Source organism: Passer domesticus, chromosome 6 (assembly GCF_036417665.1).
Source record: "Passer domesticus isolate bPasDom1 chromosome 6, bPasDom1.hap1, whole genome shotgun sequence".
Classification (NCBI taxonomy): domain Eukaryota; kingdom Metazoa; phylum Chordata; class Aves; order Passeriformes; family Passeridae; genus Passer; species Passer domesticus.
The window spans coordinates 52,907,168-52,930,742 of NC_087479.1; the positions used below are offsets into that span (position 1 = coordinate 52,907,168).

Genomic DNA, 23,575 nt, shown 5'->3' on the forward strand with positions numbered 1-23,575 from the left:
TCTGGCACGGCCTCCTGGAACGCGCCCAGCGCTGGAGGAGGTCAGCAGTCTCCTCTCCACCTTGGCTTCCCGACGGAGCTCCTTTTTGCGGTCTCCCTGATGCAGGTATGTGCTGCCTGCTCCTCTGTGAGGCTGCAAGGGTGCCCCAGCCAAGTGGCAGTTTTTTAGAGGGAAAAGCTGCCTTAGTTTTGTCCAAATTGGGCTTTTCCCAAGTCCGTTATTGACACCATCTAAACTTCCTCTTAAGATATGGCTTCACCTTACTCCACAGGTGTTAGCTCCCTACAAAATCGTTCCATTGTCTTGTTCAAAAGACAACTAAAATGCTGATTTGGAATATAAATTAGTTTTTTTTTTTCTTTATGGTGCAGGAAAATTACTTTCAGGAATTATATTGTGCCTTCTGCAATCATTTTCTTCCTTCAACCTGAGGTCAGTCGAGTGTGGTGGTTGCAGCAAAAACCTCTTGCAAACCAAGACTTCTAGATCTGGAGGAGGCTACAGCAACTGAAGAACTGCCTGTTACCCAGAGGCTTCCCCAAGAAGACATGTTATGGAATAAATGGAGTAGCTGCAAAATAATTGTAATTCTTGGAAAGGGAATTTGTAGCAATTACTACAAAATGGATTTTCTAGTAATTTTTTAATGTGTTTTCCCTCAATGATGGGTTTGCTCCAGATCCTTCTCTTTTTTTGGTTCAGCAGGTGAAATCATAAGGAGTTACTACCTTCCACAAGTCCCTTCCCTAGGCTCTTGCTTAATTCCAGTTCAGAGGCAGAGGGTTGGCATGTACCAAGAATGCCTCTGGGCCTTAGTGAGGTCTTGGCAGTTTCTGCCTGGTGCTTGTTGGGTTGAAGCACTGAGGCCTGAACAGCAGGCCCTGAGCAAAGCTGACCTCTCAATGAACCTTCCAGCCAAATGTTGTGTGTATCCACTCCTATCAACCAATACCATTAGCAATAGGAGAGATGTATCTGTTCATTCTCAAAACATGTGTTCACCTTTCCCTATTTAGGAACCAGATAAGGCTGGATGTGCAGAACTGTTGGAACATTCCCAGCAAATGTTCTGAGTGTGATGGGCTTGCAATGTTCTGCCTTCAGCCCAACAGCTTCACCTCCCTGTTGCATTTATTTGTGACTCACTCATGCTGCAGTAGAGACTTGTGTTTCCCAAAACACACAATTCTATGGTAATATTCAAGAAATTTGATGTTCTCAAGGCTCTCTTCTCCCTGCAAACCCTCTGCTCTGAGGGCTCTGAGTAAGACCAGGCTTGTGTTCATTAAATGTGAAGTCTTGGCTTTTGCCAAGGTCAGATTGAAGCTTTTCATTTTATTGCAGACAAATAAGTGGGTGTGAGCTTCTCTCCAGGCAGCTGTGTGAGCAGGTCTCTGCCTTCTTTCCTAAACAGAACTCTTTGCTAACAGCCACCCCTAAAGGAGCTGCAGTAATGGTGCTTGCTTTGTCCTTGGGGTTTTAGCAAAAACACCAAGCTGTGCTCTGAGTGGACTCCTGTGGTGCAAAACTGGAGCTCTGGGGTCTTGTAAAGTCAGTGACTATGTCTGATGCTAGACACAGCTTGCAAATTATCCCTCTCTAGGATTCTTCCTAAAGAGCACAGAAGAGATCCCTTGCTGGAGACAGAGTCAGGGGTACATGATGCACTCAGGGACTCCTGCCAAGGAAGGAGAGCTGCAGAGTCCCTAAACAGCCTTCCTCCCACCATGCCAAAAACTGCTCTGCAGGCTCCTGTTCTTTATAAGCTCCTTTAATTTTGACTTCTCGTGTCTGAGGGTCCACTAGAAAGCTTGAATTCTGCTGCTACCTCTTGCAGTGGGATGTTTGTTTGCTCTCCAAGGGCCCCTGAAGGATGTAGGTAAATGAACTTGTGTTATTGATTTTCCACAATTACAGTCAGTGAATAGCCTCCCAGTGCTGCAGGACAGGGAAGACTTAATTAAGGGAAGATTGCTGGCCTGAGATAGATTCTCTCCATGCAAACCCTGCTTCTGAGAGTAGCAGAATACTGGATGGGATGCCTGGGACATCCCTGAGCTCTGCAAAGGCCTTTGCAGGGAGGAGGAGAATGCTGTAGGTTGAGGCTGGATATTACGGAAATGAGAGCTTTGGGCTAGCATGTGGAGAAGTGAAATTTGTGGAAGGGTCAGGGAAGACCATGGCTGACACCTGTTCAGTTTTGTAAACTGAGTAGGCAAACAGGTGGAGTAAGATGGGCTGGTGCAGTGGGAAGTAAATGTTGATGAGCTTAAGAGCAGAATGGGGCTTTCTCCCCCAGTATCCTAATTTCCTGTGCAGTGTTTTGTACTGGAGGTAAATACAGGTGGGAACTGGCTGCATCCACCTCCAGGTGTGGTACAAGTTGCTTTCTTCTTGTTACTCTGCTACTGAAGTGTACCGTGAGATGAGCACATTGTTTGTGTGCCACTGCTCCTCATGCTCTTCCTTTCCTGTTAATGACCTGTCTTGGAAAGTCTTGTCCTTTTCCCAGCAGTGAGGAATGGCACGGTTCAGCCAGCCCAGGGCAGCAGTGACTTGGCACTGCAGGAATGTGTGGGATGTTTAAATGTGATCCTGCTTGCAGCACTCACTGCGCTGCTTGGAAATATGCTGAAAGCCATCAGTGCTGTAAACACAGCACACTGCCCAGTGAGCAGTTAATTATAGGCCTAACCATGTCTTGGTGAATGGACAGATAGTTTCTTGGGCTTTGGGGTTTTTTTGCACAAGACCTCACCACTTTTATGGCTTTGTGGCATCTGTGGCCACTTCTCTGTGCCATAGTCCACTGCCCTCTGACTTTTGCAGATCAAGCTGCAGTCATGCTGAGAGCTGTCAGGAGTCCTTGGCCTCGTGGTTTTGGCTCAAAGTGGGACACCAGATATGTCCCTGTACACACACTCAGCAGTTCTACTCTCTAGGGTGGTAAGAAAATATTGGCTTTGTGGTCTTAATGGTATCGTTAATCCTTTCCGGATTGCCAGCGTTCTGAGGCAGAGCAGCCACAGGAGCAGTGGGATGGGCTGGCATCTGCAGAGCTGGGAGTTCATTGCTGATGTGCAGTGTCACAGCTCTTCACTAGAGGACAGCATTACACATGGCAAAGTAATTCTCCTGCAACAATGCTGGGAGAGATCTCTTACAGATTTTTCTGTGCCAGGAGTAAGCTGGGGTAGAGGTTTTAGTAATTTGCTGGAGGTCAGGAGGGAGGTTTAATGGTGTGGCTTAAATCAGTGTCTGGAAACCTTGTCTGAAGGATGATGCTGCCTGCCTTGCTGCTGCATGCACCCTGGGGGGGTACAGGCTGCTGGATAGGTAGTAGAGGGAGAGAAGGAAGAATACTAAATTTTTAAAAATGAAATGTTTGCATATTGAAACTGTTGTAGCAAGTAGTGTGTTGTCTGGCAGGGAAGGTATGGGAGGAAAGCAACGAGACAGAGGGGTGTGGGATGAGTGTACACTGGGTGATGGGCCTTCTAGGAGAGAGAAATGAAGGATTCTTTGAATAAACAAATAGTGCTCAAGTGCTGCTGTTCGTGCCTGCTCTGATGTTGGAGCTCTCTGCAGAGGGCAGTACTGCTGTTCTGTCCTATCAGGGCTCCATCAGCCATCTCTGCATGCAAGGGACAGAGGCTCCTACAGAGCAAGGAGTGTGAAGTGGAAGATAAGGAGGCTGGGTTGGGCAAGAGAAAGGGAGCTGCAGCTTTTGTGACAACCTCTGTGCAAGTGGGGCTTTGGCCCTTGCTGTTGGGCATCATGTGGCCTTGCAACCAACTTGGGCACTGCTCTTCATGCTGCTTGTGTTTGGTTGGGTCTTAATTATGATTTCATTATTCATTGAATTAAGATTTTATTCCTTACGGGAAGCTGACCTTGAGCAACCTGTGACTTAAGCTGTGGCAGGATTCTTGCTTACTTCGTTGATGAGGCAGAGAAAGCTGGTGAATATCCGGGTGTGAGAGAAGGACAGAAGCAGCCTGTCAGTGAGGCCCTGGCAGGAAGCACACTTGCTTCACAAAGCTCTGATAACTGATAGTACCAGTCAAGCCACGGGATCCAGTAGCTATGACTGATCTCACCTGCCCTTAGCAGTTCCAGGTGGCAAAGCTCATCCCACCTCTCACTGCTTTGCAGCTGTGACCTTCAGGGCCTTCCTGCAGTGCTGTCAGTGTTCCAGAGGCTGGGAGGACTGCAGCACCCCTGAGTAAGATTAATGCACTCTATTCTCTCCATTGCTGCTCTCTAATTTAAAGGGGAGCAAACGTGAAGCTGCTCTGGCCTTGCAGAAGAGATCAGGCAAGTGTAGAGAACTTTCATTCCTCACTGCACCCTTTGTCATCTTCTGCTTCTCTGCTTGGGAGTAGCCACTTTTCCTGAGTGTGGGATCCTGGTGACACTGGCTTGGCTGGGCCTGGAATATCCCAGTGACCCTAAGGAAAGAGCCAACTGCCTTCTGTTGGATAGCTAATTCCTGTAAGTGCAAGATTGATAAGTGCAGAAAATGCCATGGTAGCTGGAAATGTGGAAGCTCTCTTATTCCCAGGGTTTTTTTTTTGGCAGGTAAACCCCTTGAAAGACAAAGGATGTTGTGTTTGCTCCGGGTTCTCTTATCCTGCAGCAGGGAGCTCTGATTCCTGCCTTTGTTTTACAGTTGGAGCACTTGCTAGAGTCCCACTTAATCTCTCCTGCTCATGCCACTAGCACCTGAGAATGCCCTTAGGATTCCTTCAGTGACCATTCCCCAGCTGTCCAGGCTGCTCCAAAGTGCCAGACTTATCACATCAGGGCGGGGAAGAAAGGAAGGAACAAAACGTGCAGCTGGCTCCCCTTATGGGGGGGGGGGGGTGGTTGTTCTCCTGCTTTTTTCTGTGCCACTTTTGCCAGCAGCTAGTCCCTTTTGAGCAATGGCAACCTTGGCTTTGATAGGAGATGAGGATGACATCCCACCGTGTGCCTGGGAATCCACAGCAATCAGAGCACAGTTATTTCCACTGTGATTAGTTGTGGGGCTCTGCCTCTGACTAAAATTGATCTTGGCCATGTCATGCCTTTTCATAAACTGCTCTCCACGTTAGCCAGTGCCCATCAGGAGCTCCTTTTCTTCTCTGCTGCCCACATGGAATTCCTTTGTTCCCATGAGCAGAGACTCGTTTTGGCACTGTTTGCCTTTAACCTGTTCTGCTTTTGGTCACTTCCCTGCTGCTTTGTCACTATAATCCCCACCTTGCCCACCTCTCCTGTCCTGTGTCCCATGTATCTGCCACAGAGCCAAGTGAGTCTGTGGAACAGCGCAGTTCCTGGGACTCTGGGAATGTTTTATTTCATCTGGGGAATTTCCAGCTGCCCTGCTGGTCTGTCTCACTTTGAGGATGACATTCAGAAGAGCCCATAAGAGAAAGGAAAACTGTTTAAGACTGGACAGTGCAGTGAGTGGCCCCAGAAATGGAATCTGTCCAGAGCAAGGAAGGAGTTTGTTTCCTGGGACATCTGGCCTCTTGCATGAAGGGGGCAGTCTGCGTGTAGCCAGAGCTGAGCTGCTCCGTAACCGCAGCTGCTGAAGCAGTTGGAGCATTTCTGGCAATGCCTGTACTTCGTCAAGAGAGCATTTAAGGAAGTTGAGTTGCGGAAGTTCACCGAGCCGGGTGCCTCACCAGCACAGCTCCAAGGAGTGGATCCCTCCCGGAGGGCCGGTGGGTGTTCGTGCCCACCAGCACCCCAGCCATCGCCAGCCTGCCTCTGGGTGACCTTGGGTGAGGCTCTGCTTGCCTGGAGAGCTGTTGATTTACAATGCAGATTCAGCGCTCCTCGCCTGCCTGTCCCTGCCCCTCCTAAATTGGGCTGGGATATAAGAGGTTGTTTGCTCTCCGATGCCAACAGTGGCCATGGCAGAACGCCCTGCCACGTGAGAGGCAGAGATAGAGGAGAGGGGGCTAAGGAGGAGTGAACTGTGCAGTTGCTCGTGCTTCTGGTAGCTGAGGAGCACATCTGCAGGACCATGTCTGTGCTGAACCCTGTCCTGCAGCCCACGGAGGTGAAGGACTACCTGTGCAAGGGCGACCGCTTCATCAAATGGGATGATGTAAGTACTGGGGTGTTCCTTCCCTAGGCTGTGCCTGTGGTGGCAGGGAGACACTGCTTAGGTCACAGTCTGTGGGGAGGTTGGGAGCCTCTGTTCAATGTGGTATCCCACTTGACAGCAGAGATCTCTGGATGGGTAGAGGGAACTGGGAACAACAGGAAAGCTGAGGACTGAAGTAAAGGGGATGTTGTGTGTGTGTGTGTGTAAGGCGTTGGAGAGAAGTTTTCTACACCTCTTACAGTGGAGGATGGAAACAAATGGAGTGAGTGTGCACTGGGTCTGTGTGTGCAGCCCCTGGTGTAGGACAGAAGGTCCAACCCTTAGGAAGATGGTCACTGCTGGGAGTCCCTGTGGGGTGAGATGCAAATGCCACATTTGGACTTTCTGGAGGAGCATGAGGGGTAGGATCTACTGCAGAGCAAAGAGCACGCACTGCACTTTTCAGATAGAGATGAAATCAGGCTCCAAGTTGCTTCCTCTTATGGCCCTGTTGCCTGAGTGGATCGGGGGTGAGCCATGGCCTCCCACGCCTGCCCAGCCACTGGGTCTGGGAATGACTGAACAGCAAAGGGCCTGTGCTGTAACAGGGCTGAAGCCTCAGGGTGCTGCAGCAAGCTGCTGCTCTCTCCAGCTCATTGTCCTCTTTACCTTCAAAACAGCTGCTTTGCAGTCACTGCCTTTCTGTGTGAGGGCAAGGAAGTGTAGAGCAGGAGCAGTTAATTGGAATGTAAGGGTTCCCCTCCTCACTTTCTAAGGAGGCAAAAGAATGCTTACCCCAGCACCCACAAACCTGAGCAGCAGGACAGCAGCTGCCCATCTGTGCTGTCTGGAGATGGACTGTCTGCTGTTGAGCATGAATGTTGATGAAAAGGGGAAAGCCCACATTATGGATATTCACAGGGGTCTGGGGAGATGGTTCATGGGTGTTGCAAATGAGATGATCAGAAGGAGCCTGCAGCAGCAGTGCAGGAGGGATTAGCACTTTTGTGGGTGTGAAGCTGGAATAGACTGTTAAGTCCCAAAGGAGCATGTGGGGCGTGGATCACCTGTGCACAACATCAGCAGGGTGGTCCAGTGGCACTGAGAATGAGAGCAGTGTACTGTGCAGCTGGCAGGAAGGATGGATGTGAGAATGTGAGTTGGAATATGGCTGCCAGTTCCCCTGTTAGCAGTACATAAACAGGAGGATGACACCGGGGTACAGTGAAAAGCACAGCCTTCCTCTTTCCTGTGGGTCCACTGCCTGCAGAGTGCACTTGGGGCTTCTTAGAATTTGAAATCTGCTTTCTCAGAATAATAGAAGCCAAACTTGTCTAAAATTGCTGATGAGTTTGTGCTCAGTCCTTGGGGACCATTCTCCCAAGAACTGGAAGCTGTTAAGTACTTCACTGGATATTCCTGGGATAGGTTCTCCTGAAAACCAAGGTGAGTCAGTTGGGCTTCCAAGACCCACCAAGTGTTTATTTCCTGCTGTAGCTGTTGATTAGTGAGCTCAATTCCCATCTGGCTCTTTCCCTAAGGTTTATATATTTGTAAACAGTTCTAAGCGGTTGCCTCAACTAAGTGGTTTACAGGCTTGATTTCCACCAATCAAGAAAGGCTTCTCCATGAGTGGGCTGTTCTGGTCACATTGCTCCATCACACTGGGCTTTCCCAATCCATGGTTAGAACAGGCTGCAGAGGATGATGGTGAGAGCTCCAGATTGCAGGATTGCTGCACTTTAGAATTCATGAGTGTTGAGTGTTTTGTATTTTCAGTTGACATGACTGTACTGCTGGTAACAGGGTTGAACTCCCTCCAGGCTAAGTGAGGCAAAGGAGTTAAGGAAGATCAGACTGGCCTCTTACATCACTGTTCAGCTTGGGACTGAACTAGGGCCTTCCAGCAGAAAAGCTAATCCACACTTTTTCTACAGAGCCCTCACCTTGTCCAGCTTTGGTAAGACACTGTCTAAAGGAGAGAGCAATGGATCCCTGACAGGCAGGACTGTTCTGACCTGTCCCACAAAGTTAGTTGCAGGACCCTGGGGTAAGGAGCAGCTCTGCAGTGCTTTGTTCAGCATCCAGCAAGCTGGGGCTCCTAAGCAGACTAAAGAGGTGAAGTTCTGCTACATGGGTGGTAGCTGAGTTGAAGAACCAGCTGGGAACCCTGTCAGAACCCCAGGCAGGGCACAAGGCAGTAACTGACCTCTTGAGCAGGGCAGGTGGGTATGGGTTTGGCTCTGTGCTACCTCTGAATCCTCATAGTAGAGTCAAAACTATTCCTACCTCTGAAAGATTATGGATTACAGTATTTTAGCAGACAGTGTTTGCTTTTTGCCCCACAGTGAGAAGCAGCCAGTTTGACTGCCAGACCATCTTCTGTAGGATTGCCCATTTCCTTTGCTGCCAGGAGCTGCCCCACTGGAGAGGCTGCTTGCACCCCCTGGCAGGCCTGGCCCTGCCTAGAAGTCTGGCTGGCAGCAGCTTCCTTCAGCCTCAGCTTGCCCTCCAGAAGGTGCTTTGTGGGAGATAAGGGTAATCTAGAACATGGCACAATCCTCTGTGGTGGTACTGTGGGGTCTGTTCTGCTCTCCATGGCCATGTGTGCAGGGAGCCAGCCAAGAGCTCTGGGAACAGGGACATGGTGCTGGCCCTGGCACAGCAGGAGGAAGACAGGAGGCAGTAAAAGGACCACATATGATGTGCTGTGCAATGAGCACTTTACTGTAAATATTGTGTATGGAAATGGAGGTCCCTGAAAATATAGATACACTCTGGAGTGAAGTAGGAGTCAAAAAACTCAAGAAACTGAGGCCAAGAGACAAGTACAACTTCCAGATTTCATTACTGGTTTCATAGTAGCAGTGATGTGCTTCAGCTTCCTGAATTGAATTTGGAGCTTTCCCAGAAATGGCTGTGTGGGGTTCAGGATCAGCCCCAAATGATTTCATCTGATTGCAGCCTCTGGTGTGGGTGTCTGCACAGCTGCTTCTTTCTATGGTCAGTGTAGAGACAGCATGTGGAGTTTCAGAATCCCCATCTGAAGTAGCATAATGATGCTGCAGTGATGCATCCCCTCCTGGAAGCCTTCCAGACTAGGAGCCTGGATAATCTGCATGGACACCTGGATGGGAGATGCCATGGATGAATGCTTTCTCTGTTTGGCCTGATTACTCCTGAGCCTGTGGAATGAAGCAGGTCAAAGAAGACTTTTCAAATGAAACAATTAATTGAATCTCTAGATACTTTATCTCATTTCTTTGTGTAGAAAGCTCCAAGAGAGCTGTTCTTGTTAAATGCACAGGTTAGGTGAGACTCAGGATTCAGCTTCTGGAGCCTCACAGGTGTCACTGTGGAGATGTCCTAAAATTCCTGGGTTCATTTTCATAAATCCCAGGGGGTGTTCACCTGCCTGGGTCTGTATTTGAACTGGGAGCCTTGTGGATGTTTTCTCCAAGTCATCCGAAGTGCCAACATTCTTTCTTGTGTTGTTTTTTCTGTCAGGAAACATCAAATGCTTCTCCTGTGATTCTCCGAGTGGATCCCCAGGGTTTTTATGTGTACTGGACCTACCAGAGCACGGTAAGTGCTGAGGCTGCACAGCTCGGGCTCCAACCAGCCAGGTCAGGTTTGTGTGAGATCACAACACTGCGAGTGCTCGAGTCCTGCAAACTGCCAGACTCATTCCTCTTAGCAGGGACACCCCACCAAGGAGTGGGAGCTGGTCAGTGGCAGGCTGGTCTTCACAGCACCAGCAAAGTGCAAGAACTGAAGGTGTGAGTGTGGCCTTTCTGGGCCTTTCACACTTTCACCTTTTTTGACTCCTGCAAAGCTCATTACATGTCCTTCAAAGGACTTCATGGAGAACAGTTGTGCTGATATCCCTGTCACCCAGCAAGATACAGGATTCTCCTAACCTGTACAGTGGGGCCATTGGGGTTTTAGACGTTTTAATTAAAAAGTAGTGACCGTAGTGATGTAGGGCCTACATGGAGTCTGGAGAACAAGTTGTGCTCAAGGTGATGTTGGCAGGCTGCTGGAGCAAAGCAGAAGATGCCAGCTGCTGGAGGAGAGGGAGAGACAACACACGGAGGAAAGAGAATTCAGTTCCTCACTGATGAGTACATCAAGTGATGGAGAGGGAGGTGGAAGGCTGGGCTTACTTCTGCTTTCCAGAGCAGGCTGTGGTTCAGCTCTACTTCCTCTGCCTGACCTACATGCCATGGCAGAGTGAGACCATCCTGCACAGGCCCTGGCCAGGGACCTGGTGGGTTTGGGCGAGCTCTGCCTTTCCAGATTGTGCCCATTGCCAGCTGGGACTGGGCACTGTCACAGCCACATGCCCTGAGAACAGTGTCACACCACTGGGGACTGTCACACCCCTTGATGTCTCTGTCACTCCTGTTCTGCTTTCAAGGTCCCCTTGGGCAGTAGAATATCTGCTCTAAGGGTGCCAGCAGGAAGAAGTGGAGCATGAAGTGAGGCAAGGGGAGCTGGTGTCACCATGGAAAGGGACATACTTCATTGGGATACCCGGGGAAGGGGCTTGGGGAAGGAAGCATAGCTGCCACAAGCAAAGCCAGACTGGAAAGGGTCTCACATTCCTGGAAAATGCTGTTGGTTAACAGCTAAAGTCAACTTAACTGCTTTTGCACTTGGGACTCAGAAAGGAGTGGGATTAGGAGTAAAATTACTTCCTGCTTAACAATAAAATGGGGATACAGCCAGATGACATGGCATCCACATTGTCCTGTAATGTGATCTTGGAAAATAATATTATCTGCTGCAACAAGTATAATTTGTTCTCCAGATCCATGGTGAGAAGAAAAATTAGTAACAGAGGAAGGAAATTCAGGTTGGATATTAAAAGAACAAACAAGACAGCAAGCCAGTAGTGAGGACACGGAGGGGGTGCCTGGGGAAGGCTGTGCAGTGTCCTCTGTGGGAATGGCTTCCCTCCCTGCCTTGTTCCTGCTGGGAGAGCTCTTCCACAGGGAAAGACACTAAGCTAAACCTGATTTACAGCTTCTGGGGGCTCTGTCATGGCGTGCTTTCCTTCCTCCTTTGTCTTTCCTCATTCTCCTTGTCCTTATTCTGTTTGTAGGAAAGAGAAATTCTGGATATCACCAGCATCCGAGACACCCGAACAGGGCGATTTGCCAAAATGCCCAAGGTGAGGCCACAGCTTCTTTCTGTCCTGTGTTTCAGTGGAAAGACAGGGCTGCCTGAGGTTTTGGTGGGCTCAGGAAGTTTGTCCTGGATTTCTGTAGGAAGAAGCTAGAGAGGATCTCATCTCCTTGCATCTCAGTTATGTAAATTCAGAAAAGTCATCTTGACTCTGGTCCCTGACCTCCTCTGTGCACCCAAAAGCAGCACTTCCAGACTATGGTAGATGGGCTTATTGGAAGGAATATGTCAGAAAGCCAGGAAAACCAATTCCCCTTCCAAGTGCCTTGCTGCACTGGTAAGTCCTGCTGGAGACTGATGCTCCTGCACTGAGACACCAGAACTGCTCTTGTGTAAGCATGCACAGGGTACCCACAAATCTGGAGTCACAATGTCACTCCCACAGTGTGTGCTGGGTTTCTTCCCAGTGTGTTTCTTCCCTTTAAAGGGAAAAAAATGCATTTTCAGAAAAACTAGTTGTATTCCCCCCCCAATATATTTTTACATTTGCACATGATCAGGGCTTTGTTCTTGATTTCAGTTATAATTGAAGCTTCTTGCAGCCCTTGTTAGGACTTTGTTTCTAGGACTTTTTCTTTATTTCCATGTATGGAAAAAGCAAGCAAAAACTGCAGCAAAGCACAAAGGTGGAAAAGGGACCAAAGAAGTAAAGATGATGCATCATGTGGTGACATAGGTGACTCTCTAAGGCAAAAGGGAAAGGTTTTGCAATTTCTCCTGAGCCTCAAGCAGCCTTTTGCATAAGTTGTATGGCTGTTTTCTCAATCTGCTCTGAAAATGTCTATTCAGAGCTCCCCAAGACCAATATTTCTCAAAATACCATAAAAAGGTGGGTGCTAAAAGCACAGCAGAGCTCATGAACAGTACCCATCATAAAAATAATTTCCTTCAGAGAAACTGCCCTTCTCCTTAGAAGTTCACTAGAATGGAACATACTTCAGTTTTCAGTGAGCCTAAAACTTTGTCAACAACTTGTTTTGTGGGAATTGTGTTTTAAAAATGCTGCCAGAGGTTGTCTTTTCATTTGAGAGAATAAAATATTTGAGGCTGTTTGAGTTGGTGCTGCCCTCCGGATGGGACACACTGAGGAAGAGGCTGACTTAAAGGAGAGGTATGAGATACTCTTTTCTAGGGTGTTAAACTTTGAGAACCTGTTGGCAAAATGAACTGAACTTTGATATAGATAATTGATTGCTGGGGAAGTACTGAGGCCATGGCTGGATGTCCTGGTGGTAACAGGAGGCTGGAGAAACATAGCCTAGTTTTTAAGAATTAGTTAAGGAAGACTAATTGGAGAGTACCAGAAAACAGCTGGCCAATGGTACAGAGTTATTTGGGGTAATAAAATCAGGCTGGTTTGTAGGAAGACCTTGAATTGCTGATTGAATGCATGATCTAATGAGTGATACAATTTATGCAGATAAAAATCAGGCAATGCACACAGAAAAAAATCCCTCATCCTTCTGTAATAACAGGTCCTGAGTTCACTGTTGCTACTTAGAAAACATCGTGGGTGTGTGGTAAAATATCAATGTAGTGTTCAGCAGTATTTTCCTCCTAAAAGTAAATTGTATGTTAAGGATTATAAGGAAATCATGAGGAAGTTGTGCTATTGTGTGCACCCCAAATTGGTCCATATTTATGTGAAATTCTAGTGTACTCTCAAATTTAGGGAGAACTGGAAAAGATATGGAGGAGCGGCAGGATTAACCAAGGAATGCAGTGGCTGCTGGGGGCAGAGCATCTGAGTAGGAGGGACTGTGTTCTGGCAGGAGGAGTAAGGTGAATGGGATGTGGAGTGCTGTAATATCAGCAGTTGAATGGAGAAGGGGAGCACGAAGCAGTTACTCAGGGTTTGAAGCAGTTACTCAGGGTTTGAAGCAGTTACTCAGGGTTTCTTCCAGTGCAGGATCTCCATATAAGGTGGAATTTTCCAGAGGTAGGAGTGGCACAAGCAGGAGGGGCTGCTGCTGCTGTCCCCCCTCATATCACCATGCCATTGGTAATGCTTCCTGCCCAGTCATGGAAATGTGAGTATAAAACATGAGTACAAGAAGGAAATGCCCTTAGGGTGTTATTAAATGTGAGCTAATGCCTCTGGGTTAGGAGGCTGCTGAATCCCAGATTGCTGGGAGCTGCAGGAATGTGTCAAAGAAATGCCAGTGTGTATGCCCTGTTCCAGCACTTTTCCCTATGCACCTGGATGGAGCTGCTCTGTTCTAGCTGTTGTAATAGGCCAGGGATGGGATTTTAGAGCCATGGGAATTGGCTGCAGCTCATTTTTGTAGAACAATGAAGCACAGGTCAAGCACTGACTGATTTATTAAGTATTCTCAGTGGGCAGAAGTGATGCACTTGATGACAACCTTTGCTGTGAAAATCCCAAGTGCTTTTTGAATTCTGCATTTTACAGACTCATTTGAAATAAGTCCCCTTTTTCTTTTAGAGTTTTCTGGATTTCTGTGATAACATGTAGTAAAATGCACTAGACTGGCTCCTTATCCATCTTTTCCTTGTGGATCCTGGGAGGTCTTGTGTGGGCACTGAAGGGGTGTTGAACCAAGATGTGCCATCTGGGTCTGGAAGATTGTTACTTACACATAGCTCATCTATCCTTCATGCCTCTGGCTTAAAGCCCTGAGGGTCATGTTCATTTGGCTCTCCTGGGAGCAGAAGTTCACAAAGGAATGCAGAAAGCAGGGAAAGATTCTTCTCATGAAGCACCACACCCTCCACATGGGGCAGCTATGTCTGGGGCGTTGTTACAAAAGGCATTAATAGAAAAAACTGGTATGATGAAGCAAATAAAAATCTGTTTAGAGGTGGAAGAATGAACCTGGGTGCTGTTCTGCCCTGTTACAAAATGGTGGCTTGGAATGGTTGTGAAATAGAACTGTTGGAATTAGTACAAAGAGTAAACTTGTTCCACTGCCTGAAGGTGGAGAAGCAATGAGCCATCGGCCTTATTTAGGACAAGGAGAGCAGGATCACAGCTGTAGGAAGAACTGTGGATGGCACCAGCAATGAAAGGAGCATCCTTTCCCCTTCCCTGCATGTGATGCCCCAGTCAATCCTCAGCTGCACCGAGGCAAAGCTTGTGGCCTGGCTTTCCTGCTGGATTGTGACTGAAGGAAGTCCAGAGGAAGGGGAGAGTGCTGTGTGGAGAGCATCTGTGCCACTGCATTCCACAGCAAGGGGCTGTGCAGGTTTGGGCTGTGGCTCAAGGATGTAACCTGCCCTGAGTTCTCCAGTCCTATGGCACTGACAATCTCTCTGGGTCACTGTGGATGTTGGGAGTTCCCTGCTTTCAGTAGCACTTTCCCACCACTGCGGAGCAAGAGGTTTGAAGTTTTTCTTTGTTACCTCTGCACACAGCAAGAATAATAACACCAAAGCAGCCACGTGAAAAACCACTTGAGAAGAGACCTGCTGCTGTGTGCACTGCCAGCACAGGCCACAGCTGGAGCCCCACTCGTGGTAAGGGATGTTAGGGAGCAGGTAGTGCCCAGCGTGCAGGGGGCTCACAAAGGGCTGCCAGCCACAGGAGCAGCCTCCAAAGGGAAATGGCCCTCGCCTGCCTTCCCCAGCCCTCGCCTCACCACAAAGCAGAATCGTGCCCAGCCCCTCCCACGCAGGGCTCCCCTGCTCCCCGCCCCGCGAGGTTCTTTGAGAGCGGCTTCGCGTCTCTGCCGTGACTTTTCTTTGCGGATTTTTTTTCTTCTTTTTTTTTTTTAAACATGGGGCAGAGCAAACTTTGGCGTGTGTTCAAGAGAATAATAAAGATAAGAATGAGCAGCGCCTTTGAACAGCAAGGAGACAAGATTCAAAAGCTATTGACTGTAGTTCAGCAGTGTGCTGATACAGATCAGGCTGTTATTTACAATCGGGTCTGTGTTTTCTTTTCAGTAATGAGGAATAAAAAGGGCTGCTCCACTTGTGGGGCTTATTGTGGTTTCTTTTTTAAGGCACCAAGACCCTGGAATGCTGACAGAGAATCTAGTAATAATAAAGGCCAAAATACATGATGTTTTAGGCCACACTTCTGGGCTATTGGCTGTGTCTTGGGGTTTGTTTAGATGTTTCAGGAGGCATTGGCTTTGAGGCAGGCATATTTTTTAATAAAAACAGAAGTTGTACTTTCTGATTGTCATGATTATGAACCATCTTGATTCTTTGTCCACATTCTGTTGGTGTTGAACCTGGAGATGCAGCCTGAGCTGCACATGTACAGGAATAAAATGATACCAAAGCATTTCACTCATAATGTTTTGAGATGATAAAGTTGAAGCCAGTGGGAATATTCAGGAACCATGCAGGGCAATCACTGTGCCCTCAGAGCTGAGCTGTGGCTGTGAGCCACAGGCTGTAAATACTGTGGGTGGTCAGTGGCTCTGCTGTAGCAGAGGGGATGAGCAGCTCTGGCATTGGGATTCAGCAACTTGTGAGCCCAGGAGGGAGCTGAACTAAGTCTAATTTCAACCCTCAGCTGGAGAGTGATCATAGGGAGCCATATGGGCACACGGATCTGTGAGTGTGCAAGAGGGAGGCAGGTACAAGCCTGTGTCTGGCAAAGGATGGAGCAGGAGGTGAGCAAGGAAATGGGCATGTGTGTGTGATGACCTTGGCCATGCTGCTTCTGCCATCGTTGTGCAGTGGGTTCTGGGCCACACATTCTCCTCTGTCCCTGACAGTGTTTCCCTGCTGCATTGCAGAACACCATAGGCTATTCTGTACCTGGGAATCTGAGCTGCTGCATTTTCCAGTTCCTTTAGGTAAAACCCTGAGGGCTGAGAGTGTTCCACTCAGTGGATTTTTGTCTGCCTGTGTCCCTGAGATGCTTAGCACAGGGACAGGTTGGCCCTCCCCATTCCACAGCCAATGTGTCCAGTGTGGAGCAGCAAGGCTAATAGGGACAGGAGTGTTACCTCCAGAGTCAAAGGCATACCCCAAATATCTTGGGGATTCCTTTTTCCCTTCTGGCAACCAAACAAGAGCTCTCTTCTCCAAAAGAGATGATTTGTTGTCCTAGTGCCACAAGACACATCTCTGTCAGGGCAAAGTAACACAACAGGTCCTGCAGTCAGTCGGCTCTGCCCCCTTGACTCTTTGTTTATATTTGCATGAGAATTTGCTTCTCTCTGGACGATGGATCTCTGTACAGCTGAGGATTTTAGGGAAATCAGGAGGGTGGGACATGAAACTCCAGCTGATTCCATATTCCAGCCACTCTGCTAGTCGGTTGTTTTCTGCTTGTCTGGGTTTTTTTAAGGGGATTTGCTAAGAGCGTTTCCCTTGTGATTTGCAAGGCTAATCTGCGTGTCCTGCTTTTCATGCAGCAATTCCTCTTTTTCCTTTATGGCTATCTGCAAGGTGACAGTGAGAAATCCCAGAGTGAAGCTGTGGCACAAGGTGCTAAAGGAGTGCAGGTTGTGAAAGAGCCACGATGTGGCATCAGGTTCAGAGCTCCTGCACACAGTCTCTGGTCCTCTCTCCACGCCTTCACTGGGTGTTGGATGCATCACTGCCTGGATAAGGGCAAAACTGCTCGGCTTGCTGGGGACATGGCCTGGAGAGAGCCAGGTGACAGTGTCTGCTAGAGAGCAGCATGCGGAGAAGGAAGGGATGGGAGGAGCCCCGGATAACAAATACAGGAAATGAGTTCAGCATAACCACAAGTTCACCATTGTTTGGGCCTCCTCTCCCTGGAGCTCAACAAATGCTGGTGCATTTGCAAGATGAAGTCAAGTTTGGAGTTAAAATCCCAACACTTTGCCGCTGGCACTGGAAAGTTGAGCTCCAACAAGGAGTTGCCATGAGCATGGGAAAGAGATGTGGGTGCTTGATGGTGCTCAGTTCTGCTAAGGAAAATGGTTCACGAGGCAAGAAGGAGCCATTTTAGAAAATCCCTTGTAGAAAATGGGCAAATCATATTCCTTCCCTCCCCCCAAATGCTCTGGGATTAAACAGGTTTCAGAGCTACCTCCTTGGAGAGGCGCTTTTCCAAAATAAGAGACAGCAGTCAGATGATCCAGAGTTACAATCCAGCCTGTCCTGTTTTTCTTAAAGATGCCTGTTTGCTACAGATGTGACAAAATTCCAAATGCTTCAGAAATTAGGAAAACTGAAGTAAAAAAATTCTGCAGTTCCTTATAAAAAGTGTATTCAGCTGTGTGTGTGACATGGTGCTGAAACCTGAAGGTGCTCTCAGATTCCAGCTCCAGCTTAACTTCCAAGCCTGACCTGCTCTAACCATCCCAGACTGTGGATTTGCCCTGTTTCTAAAGGAGAGCAGGTGCTCTGACAGCTCCCTGTTTGCTTGCACAGGGATTTGTCCTGCACTTCAGATAATGGATTGCTGTGCTTTATTCTAGGAATGGAAATTTTTATCTTCCCATTATAAATAGCACCATTAGTAAAACTCTAGGATACCTTGGATACCTTGGCTTAGTGACACCATGCATAGGAATGCAGAAAATGCTGAATAATTTAAAGGATGCTATAAATACTTTCAAATGGTGCTGCAATCCAAGTACCACTAATCGGATGAGCCTTACACTTAACAAAACATGTCTCTGGTGAGCCATTGCTGTAGGGTACTGGAATTGCTATGGAAAAAAACACTACTACCAACTGACAGCAGCAGAAAATGGGGCTTGGAAGGGAAGAAGCCAACTCTGAAGTGACAGGGGTCCCAAAAAATATCTCGTGGAGGGAGATTACACATAAGGGTGTCACACTAATACACTTTCTAGTGTGTGTGTTTTGATAAAATCAACTGGTTACACATCTCTGGTACAAGCAGGCCAAACCCTCCCTTGTTTTCAAGTCCAGCCTGAAGTTTCAGAAGAAATTTCTTTAAGAGCAGTGTCCAGCTTTAACTTTTTCAGGCTTGTGCAGAGCTGTTAGTTATGGTGCTTTGTCCCAAGGAGGATCCAGTAATGCAGACTCCAGAATAAAGATAAAAAATAAGGAAAGCCAAGGAACGGAAGATTGCACTAAGCAATTTTGCAACCCTTGAGATACTTTCTGTGAATTTGGATCAATGTGTGTATTGGGGTCTGGTTTTTTTGGGTACGGTTTTCCCTCATTCTCCAATTACACCCATCTCTTTTGTTTCTTTTGCAGTCCCTGAAGCTCCGAGAGGTTTTTAACTTGGATCACCCTTACAGCACCTTCCTGCTGAAGAACCTGACAATTGTATCTGGCTCTGACATGGTTGACCTCACTTTCCATAACTTTGTGTCCTACAAGGAGAGTATTTGCAAGGTATCAGGGCCTGAGGTCTTGGAAGTACTGGGAACCACTAAGGATTGGGGCATTGAGTGGGGAGCAGGAAAGCAGAGGAGGAGACATGACAATGTAAGATAAAGACATAATGCTGAGCTCTTTCAGCATTACTGACAAGGTTACAAACAAGCAGGTTTATGTTCCAGTCAGGTGTGGTATCTCCATAGTTCTAGAAGCTTCTGCCCTGCACGGAGAAGAACCAGTAGAAGACTGGTCATTGTTGTCTTTCGTGTGTTTTGTATGGATGAATAGGCAGCAGAGAAGTAGAAAAGTTTCAGCTCCTAGTGTTTATAGGCAGGAGGAAAGTGATAGAGTCAAGCCTGGAAGTCTCAGACAGAATAAGGGGTAACAGTTGTAAACTTGAAGAAGGTAGATTTTTATTTGATGTGAGAAGAATTTCCTCCCTGTAAGGGTGGGGGACCCTGGCACACGTTGCCCAGAGAAGCTGTGGCTGTCCCATTCCTGGAAGTGTTCAAGGTTGGACAGGGCTTGGAGCAACCTGGGATGATGGAAGGTGTCCCTGCCCATGGCAGGATGTGGCACTGGATGGGCTTTAAGTTCCCTTCCAACCCAAAAAATTCCAAGATTCTGTGCCCTTTCCATGTTTGCTGTGTACTTCTTGGAGCAGTTCAATGGTGCCCAACTGCCTCTGCTGTTTGTTCCAGGACTGGGCTGAGGATATAATGGCCATTGCCCGGAACCCCCTCACGTACAACGCTCCCCGCTACACCTTCCTGGAGAAAATGTAAGTCCTTTCTGAGAAGCCTTTTTCTCTGAAACATCCATGTCCTGCTCTTTCTGACAGTACTTGGGAAAAAAAAAAAGACTTCAAAGCATCCAGGTCCCTTGGCAGGCTCCAGACCAAGGTCATGCCAAGGTTAAGCTCATGGTCTGTAGGACCCTGATTTTCAATCCACTGTTGGATTGTTTTCCCAATTGCATGTTTTTTCTCTCTTCTCACTTAGTAGGATCTCTTAAGATGGTATAAATGCATTTTTCTAATCTTGTTTGGGGTTTTTTTTCACAGTCTGGTGAAGCTGAAGTTGCAACTGAATGAAGAGGGAAAGATTCCTGTCCGGAAGTGAGTGTGGATATTTGTTTCATTGTGGGCTCAGTCAGAGTACAGGCAGAGCAACTGGTGAGAGAGAGGATGGCTGCTCAGTGGCTTCAGCTGTCTGCTCTTCCTGCAACTAAGAGGAGGAGAAGTTTCCCTCTGTGTCCAGGCCATGGAAGTGCTCCTGCTGCACCTGGGTGACACATAATTTGAGTCTGGAAAGGAGAGTTTGTGGCCTTCATCTACAGCAAGATATGGCTTAAATAGCCACAGATACAATTTCCTGGTTGTTACCATGAAAAAACCAACAAACCAAAGTAACTTTGGTAAAATTCTGATCATAGATTATTTCACAAACCTGAGCTGAAAGGTGGATGAGGTGTAGGATTGTTTCCCTTTCCTGTAAGGAGCTCTCCATATGGAGAGCTCTTTGCTGGACTCCCTACCTCACCTGCAGCAGGGCTCCCTTGCTTTTCCTGTCTCCTTTCTCTCTGTGTGACCTCTCCAGTCCTTCCCCACTTCCTCCATCCCTCAGCCTTTGCTCTGGATGTGCATGAGAGTGAAGCAGCCTCTTGGCCAGTGGTAGTGCTGGTTTAGGAGCAGAACAGATGGAGATTTGTCCTTCCCTGTCCCCAGCCTGGTGCTGTGCATCAGGTAGGGCTGCCATTAGAATGGGAAGCAAAGCCCAGCCTGTCCCTTCTCCCCTGCACTATGTGGCGTGAATCTGGAATTGATTTTGTGCCATTCAGTGTCTTCCCAAGAAAAACTGCTCCAGGGCTGGTCCTGTGGTACCTCTGTGTTGATTTAGCTCTAGAATGACAAAAGGCAGCACTGCCATGTTGAATTCCCTTTTGGGTCCATAAATTACCTTTTGTTTTAAGAATAAAGAGCTGCAGACAGTGTGTTTGGGAAGTTTTGAACCACTCTGCTCTAGGTCTGTGCTGTGTTACAGCATCACAAGAGGTGAGCACTAATTGCCCCAAATAAACGCAGGCCCCAGGGTGTGTTGTAAGGCAGAGCTGTGCTGGATTAGGGCTGTGCTGACTGAATGGGCTCCTGGAGGGCTGAGCTCTATTCAACACTAAACATTTTTTGTTATTTGTTTTCTAAACCACCAACCAGCAGAATTTCATTGTCAGAAACCAGAATATTCATCAAAGGACTGTTAAAAATGTGTAGGTCTGTAATGAATAACACACTAGGGAAGAGTGCTTTGAATTAATCTTTAAAATGCAAGCAAGGTAGCGTTGCTGCAGGGAGAAACCAGCTTATTCTTCTGGAACAAGCTACAAAAAATATCTGACACAAGGATGTACCTCTTGTCAGTGTCCATTTCTTGCAGAATGGTAAAAATGCAGACCATTAAATAGTCCGGATTAAGAGCAAGGTTTATAAAAATACTCAGTATCTCCAGGTGCAGGTAAATGTAAGGCTTTCAAAACTCCTGAAAATTCTAAAAATTCCACAAGCATTTGCCTTTCGTTTAAATATGTAAATCCCTCTGGAATTATACCAAGGCTGCTGCAGTTTTGCCTTGCAAAGGGCAGGGTTTGTATGAGCTGCTGCAGCCCCCACCAGGCACTCCCACCTGGCAGCACAGGGCACTCCTTGTTCCCCTGTTTGCTGTGAGCACCTGTGACTCCAGGAGCTTAACAGAACTGAGGCTGGATTTATCCATGGAGGAGACCATGGTGCTGTTGACAGGGATGTTCTAAAAGGAGGGAAAGTTTAGTTATTACTTCTCCACAATATACCATAGGAAGCACCTCCAAGAGGGGCAGAAAAGGGATTTTGAATGACAGGGCTCTTACAGAGTCCATAGCAGAAATACAGAACTTCTGCTTTAAATCAGCAGTCAAAAATCCTGTACAGGTTTATCAAACTCAGTCCCTCAGTTACTGCCCTGAGAAACACTGCCTGCCTTTGCTGGTTGATGCTTACAGTTGTCCTGCCTGTCTCCCTTGCTGTGCATTTGGAGTGTCCTGCACTGCCTGCTGCTCCAGCCCCCTGACCTCTGCCCTGCCCTGTGATGATGTTTGTTTGCCTGTCTGGTCAGTATTTTTCAGATGTTCCCTGCAGACAAGAAGAGGGTGGAAGAAGCATTAAGTGCTTGTCATCTGCCAAATGGCAAGGTAAGGGTTTCTCTGGGTATCCAGAAGTCTCATGAGCTTGAGAAGAATCTTTTTCCTGACTGGGATGCCCTTGGCTGTGAAAAAGCATCAGCCAAGATGCTTGTAATTGCTCACCTTACCCTACCACTGCCTAATTCTGGCCTGCTGGCATCAGCTCTTACTGTCTTCCAGTAACACTTGTGACTCCAGCACTTGCACTGTGTAGCACAAGGAGCAGCAACACCCAGCCAGATGTTCCAGTCACTTACTGGGGTTTTCACAGCTAACTGCTGAGGTGTGGGTGTTCATGACAGGTTAGAGCTGTCGTGGGTTTGTGGTCCTGACACATCTTCATTGCATTCTCAGAATGACGCCATCAACCCCGAGGACTTCCCCGAGCCGGTGTACAAGACGTTCCTCATGAATCTGTGTCCACGGCCCGAGATTGATGAGATATTTACTTCACAGTAAGTTTCCCTCAAGCCACAGCCCAGAACTTGGTCTCTTGTGGCAAAAGATAGACAGGAAGGAGGGAATTTAGTGTGGTGGGGTTTGTCTGGCCTTAAGCCTTCAAAGGGCAGGATCCCAGGTCACTTAATGCTTTCACTCACAACCTGAATAAAAAGGATGAGACCTCACTGTGCTACAGGACCCTGAAATATATGGGCCCAGAGGGACGATCAACCTCTCCTATGTGAAAAAATTTCTGGGGTAATTCCCAATTAACTCTGCCCCTCTGTGATTCTCTCACTGCAGCCATCTAAAAGCAAAGCCCTACATGACCAAAGATCACTTGGCAAAGTTCATCAACAAGAAGCAGCGTGACACTCGCCTCAATGACATCCTCTTCCCACCAGCCAAACCTGATCAGGTGCAGAGCCTGATAGAGAAGTATGAACCCAGTGGGTTTAACATCCAGAGAGGTGAGTCTTGTTCAGCCCAAAGCTCTTGCTATAGAAGTGGGATGACAGAGCAGAGGATCTCATGCCCTCTGCCATCCTGCTTCCCAGGGGAGCAGTCAGCCTGGTTCCCACAACTCCCTGTTGTTCCCACAACTCTTTTTCCACTTCCAAAGTGGGGCCAGAACTGTTCTATTTGGTGACCATGAACAGCTCTGTTTGCCATGCAGGGCAGCTGTCTCCAGAGGGGATGGTCTGGTTCCTCTGTGGACCTGAGAACAACCTGATAGTGCTGGACAAGCTGATGCTGTACCAGGACATGACCCAGCCACTCTCGCACTACTACATCAATTCCTCACACAACACCTATCTGACAGGTATGGCAGGGGAGGGACACAGTCAGCAGGGCAGATGTGTGTGCCCTGGGGGTGTTGGGGGCTGGCCTGACTCTAAATGCTGTGTGACATGAGGCAGTGTCGCCCTGCCACTGAAAACATCTTGTCAGTCTGCTGCCTCCACCTGCCGAAGGCTGGCAAAGACTCCTGCTGCCCTGTGTGTGCAGGAGCTGATGTGTGTGAGGAGCTAACGCTGAGCCTCTCTCCTGCAGCCGGGCAGTTTTCTGGGACGTCCTCTCCCGAAATGTACCGGCAGACGCTGCTGGCCGGCTGCCGCTGCGTGGAGCTGGACTGCTGGAAGGGCCGGCCCCCGGAGGAGGAGCCCATCATCACCCACGGCTTCACCATGACAACTGAGATCCTCTTCAAGGTAGTGAAGAGCTTTCTCCAGGGATGCTTTCCCCTGCCTGCTTTTAGACTGATTGCTGAGGGAGCCAGATGGCTGAGGATGTTTGAGAGGAAAAGACTGATGGCGAGGTGACAAGTGAATGAATGTGTGGGTAGAAGGAAAAGTGAACAGATAAGCACTAGGTTGGAGTTTGTACAGTTTTGGAATGGGT

General features: G+C 48.0%; 1 protein-coding gene across 6 annotated transcripts in view; it reads left to right on the forward strand.

Moving 5' to 3' along the window:
* Window positions 1–23,575, forward strand: part of PLCB2 (phospholipase C beta 2) — a 43,295-nt gene that overhangs the window by 1,017 nt on the left and 18,703 nt on the right. For 5 of the 6 annotated variants that reach the window (XR_010365071.1, XR_010365070.1, XR_010365072.1 and 2 more), the window contains exons 2-12: window positions 372–6,100; window positions 9,587–9,664; window positions 11,187–11,255; window positions 18,395–18,535; window positions 19,222–19,301; window positions 19,584–19,637; window positions 21,667–21,742; window positions 22,088–22,188; window positions 22,478–22,644; window positions 22,851–22,997; window positions 23,228–23,385. Coding sequence is in view for 3 of the 6 variants with exons in the window: in XM_064425622.1 (XP_064281692.1) it covers window positions 6,017–6,100; window positions 9,587–9,664; window positions 11,187–11,255; window positions 18,395–18,535; window positions 19,222–19,301; window positions 19,584–19,637; window positions 21,667–21,742; window positions 22,088–22,188; window positions 22,478–22,644; window positions 22,851–22,997; window positions 23,228–23,385 (1,155 nt within the window). In the remaining 3 variants the exon portion in view is untranslated. Of the gene's footprint in view, window positions 1–371; window positions 6,101–6,143; window positions 7,526–9,586; window positions 9,665–11,186; window positions 11,256–18,394; window positions 18,536–19,221; window positions 19,302–19,583; window positions 19,638–21,666; window positions 21,743–22,087; window positions 22,189–22,477; window positions 22,645–22,850; window positions 22,998–23,227; window positions 23,386–23,575 lie in introns of those variants that run through there. The other variant, XM_064425624.1, reaches the window with a different exon arrangement.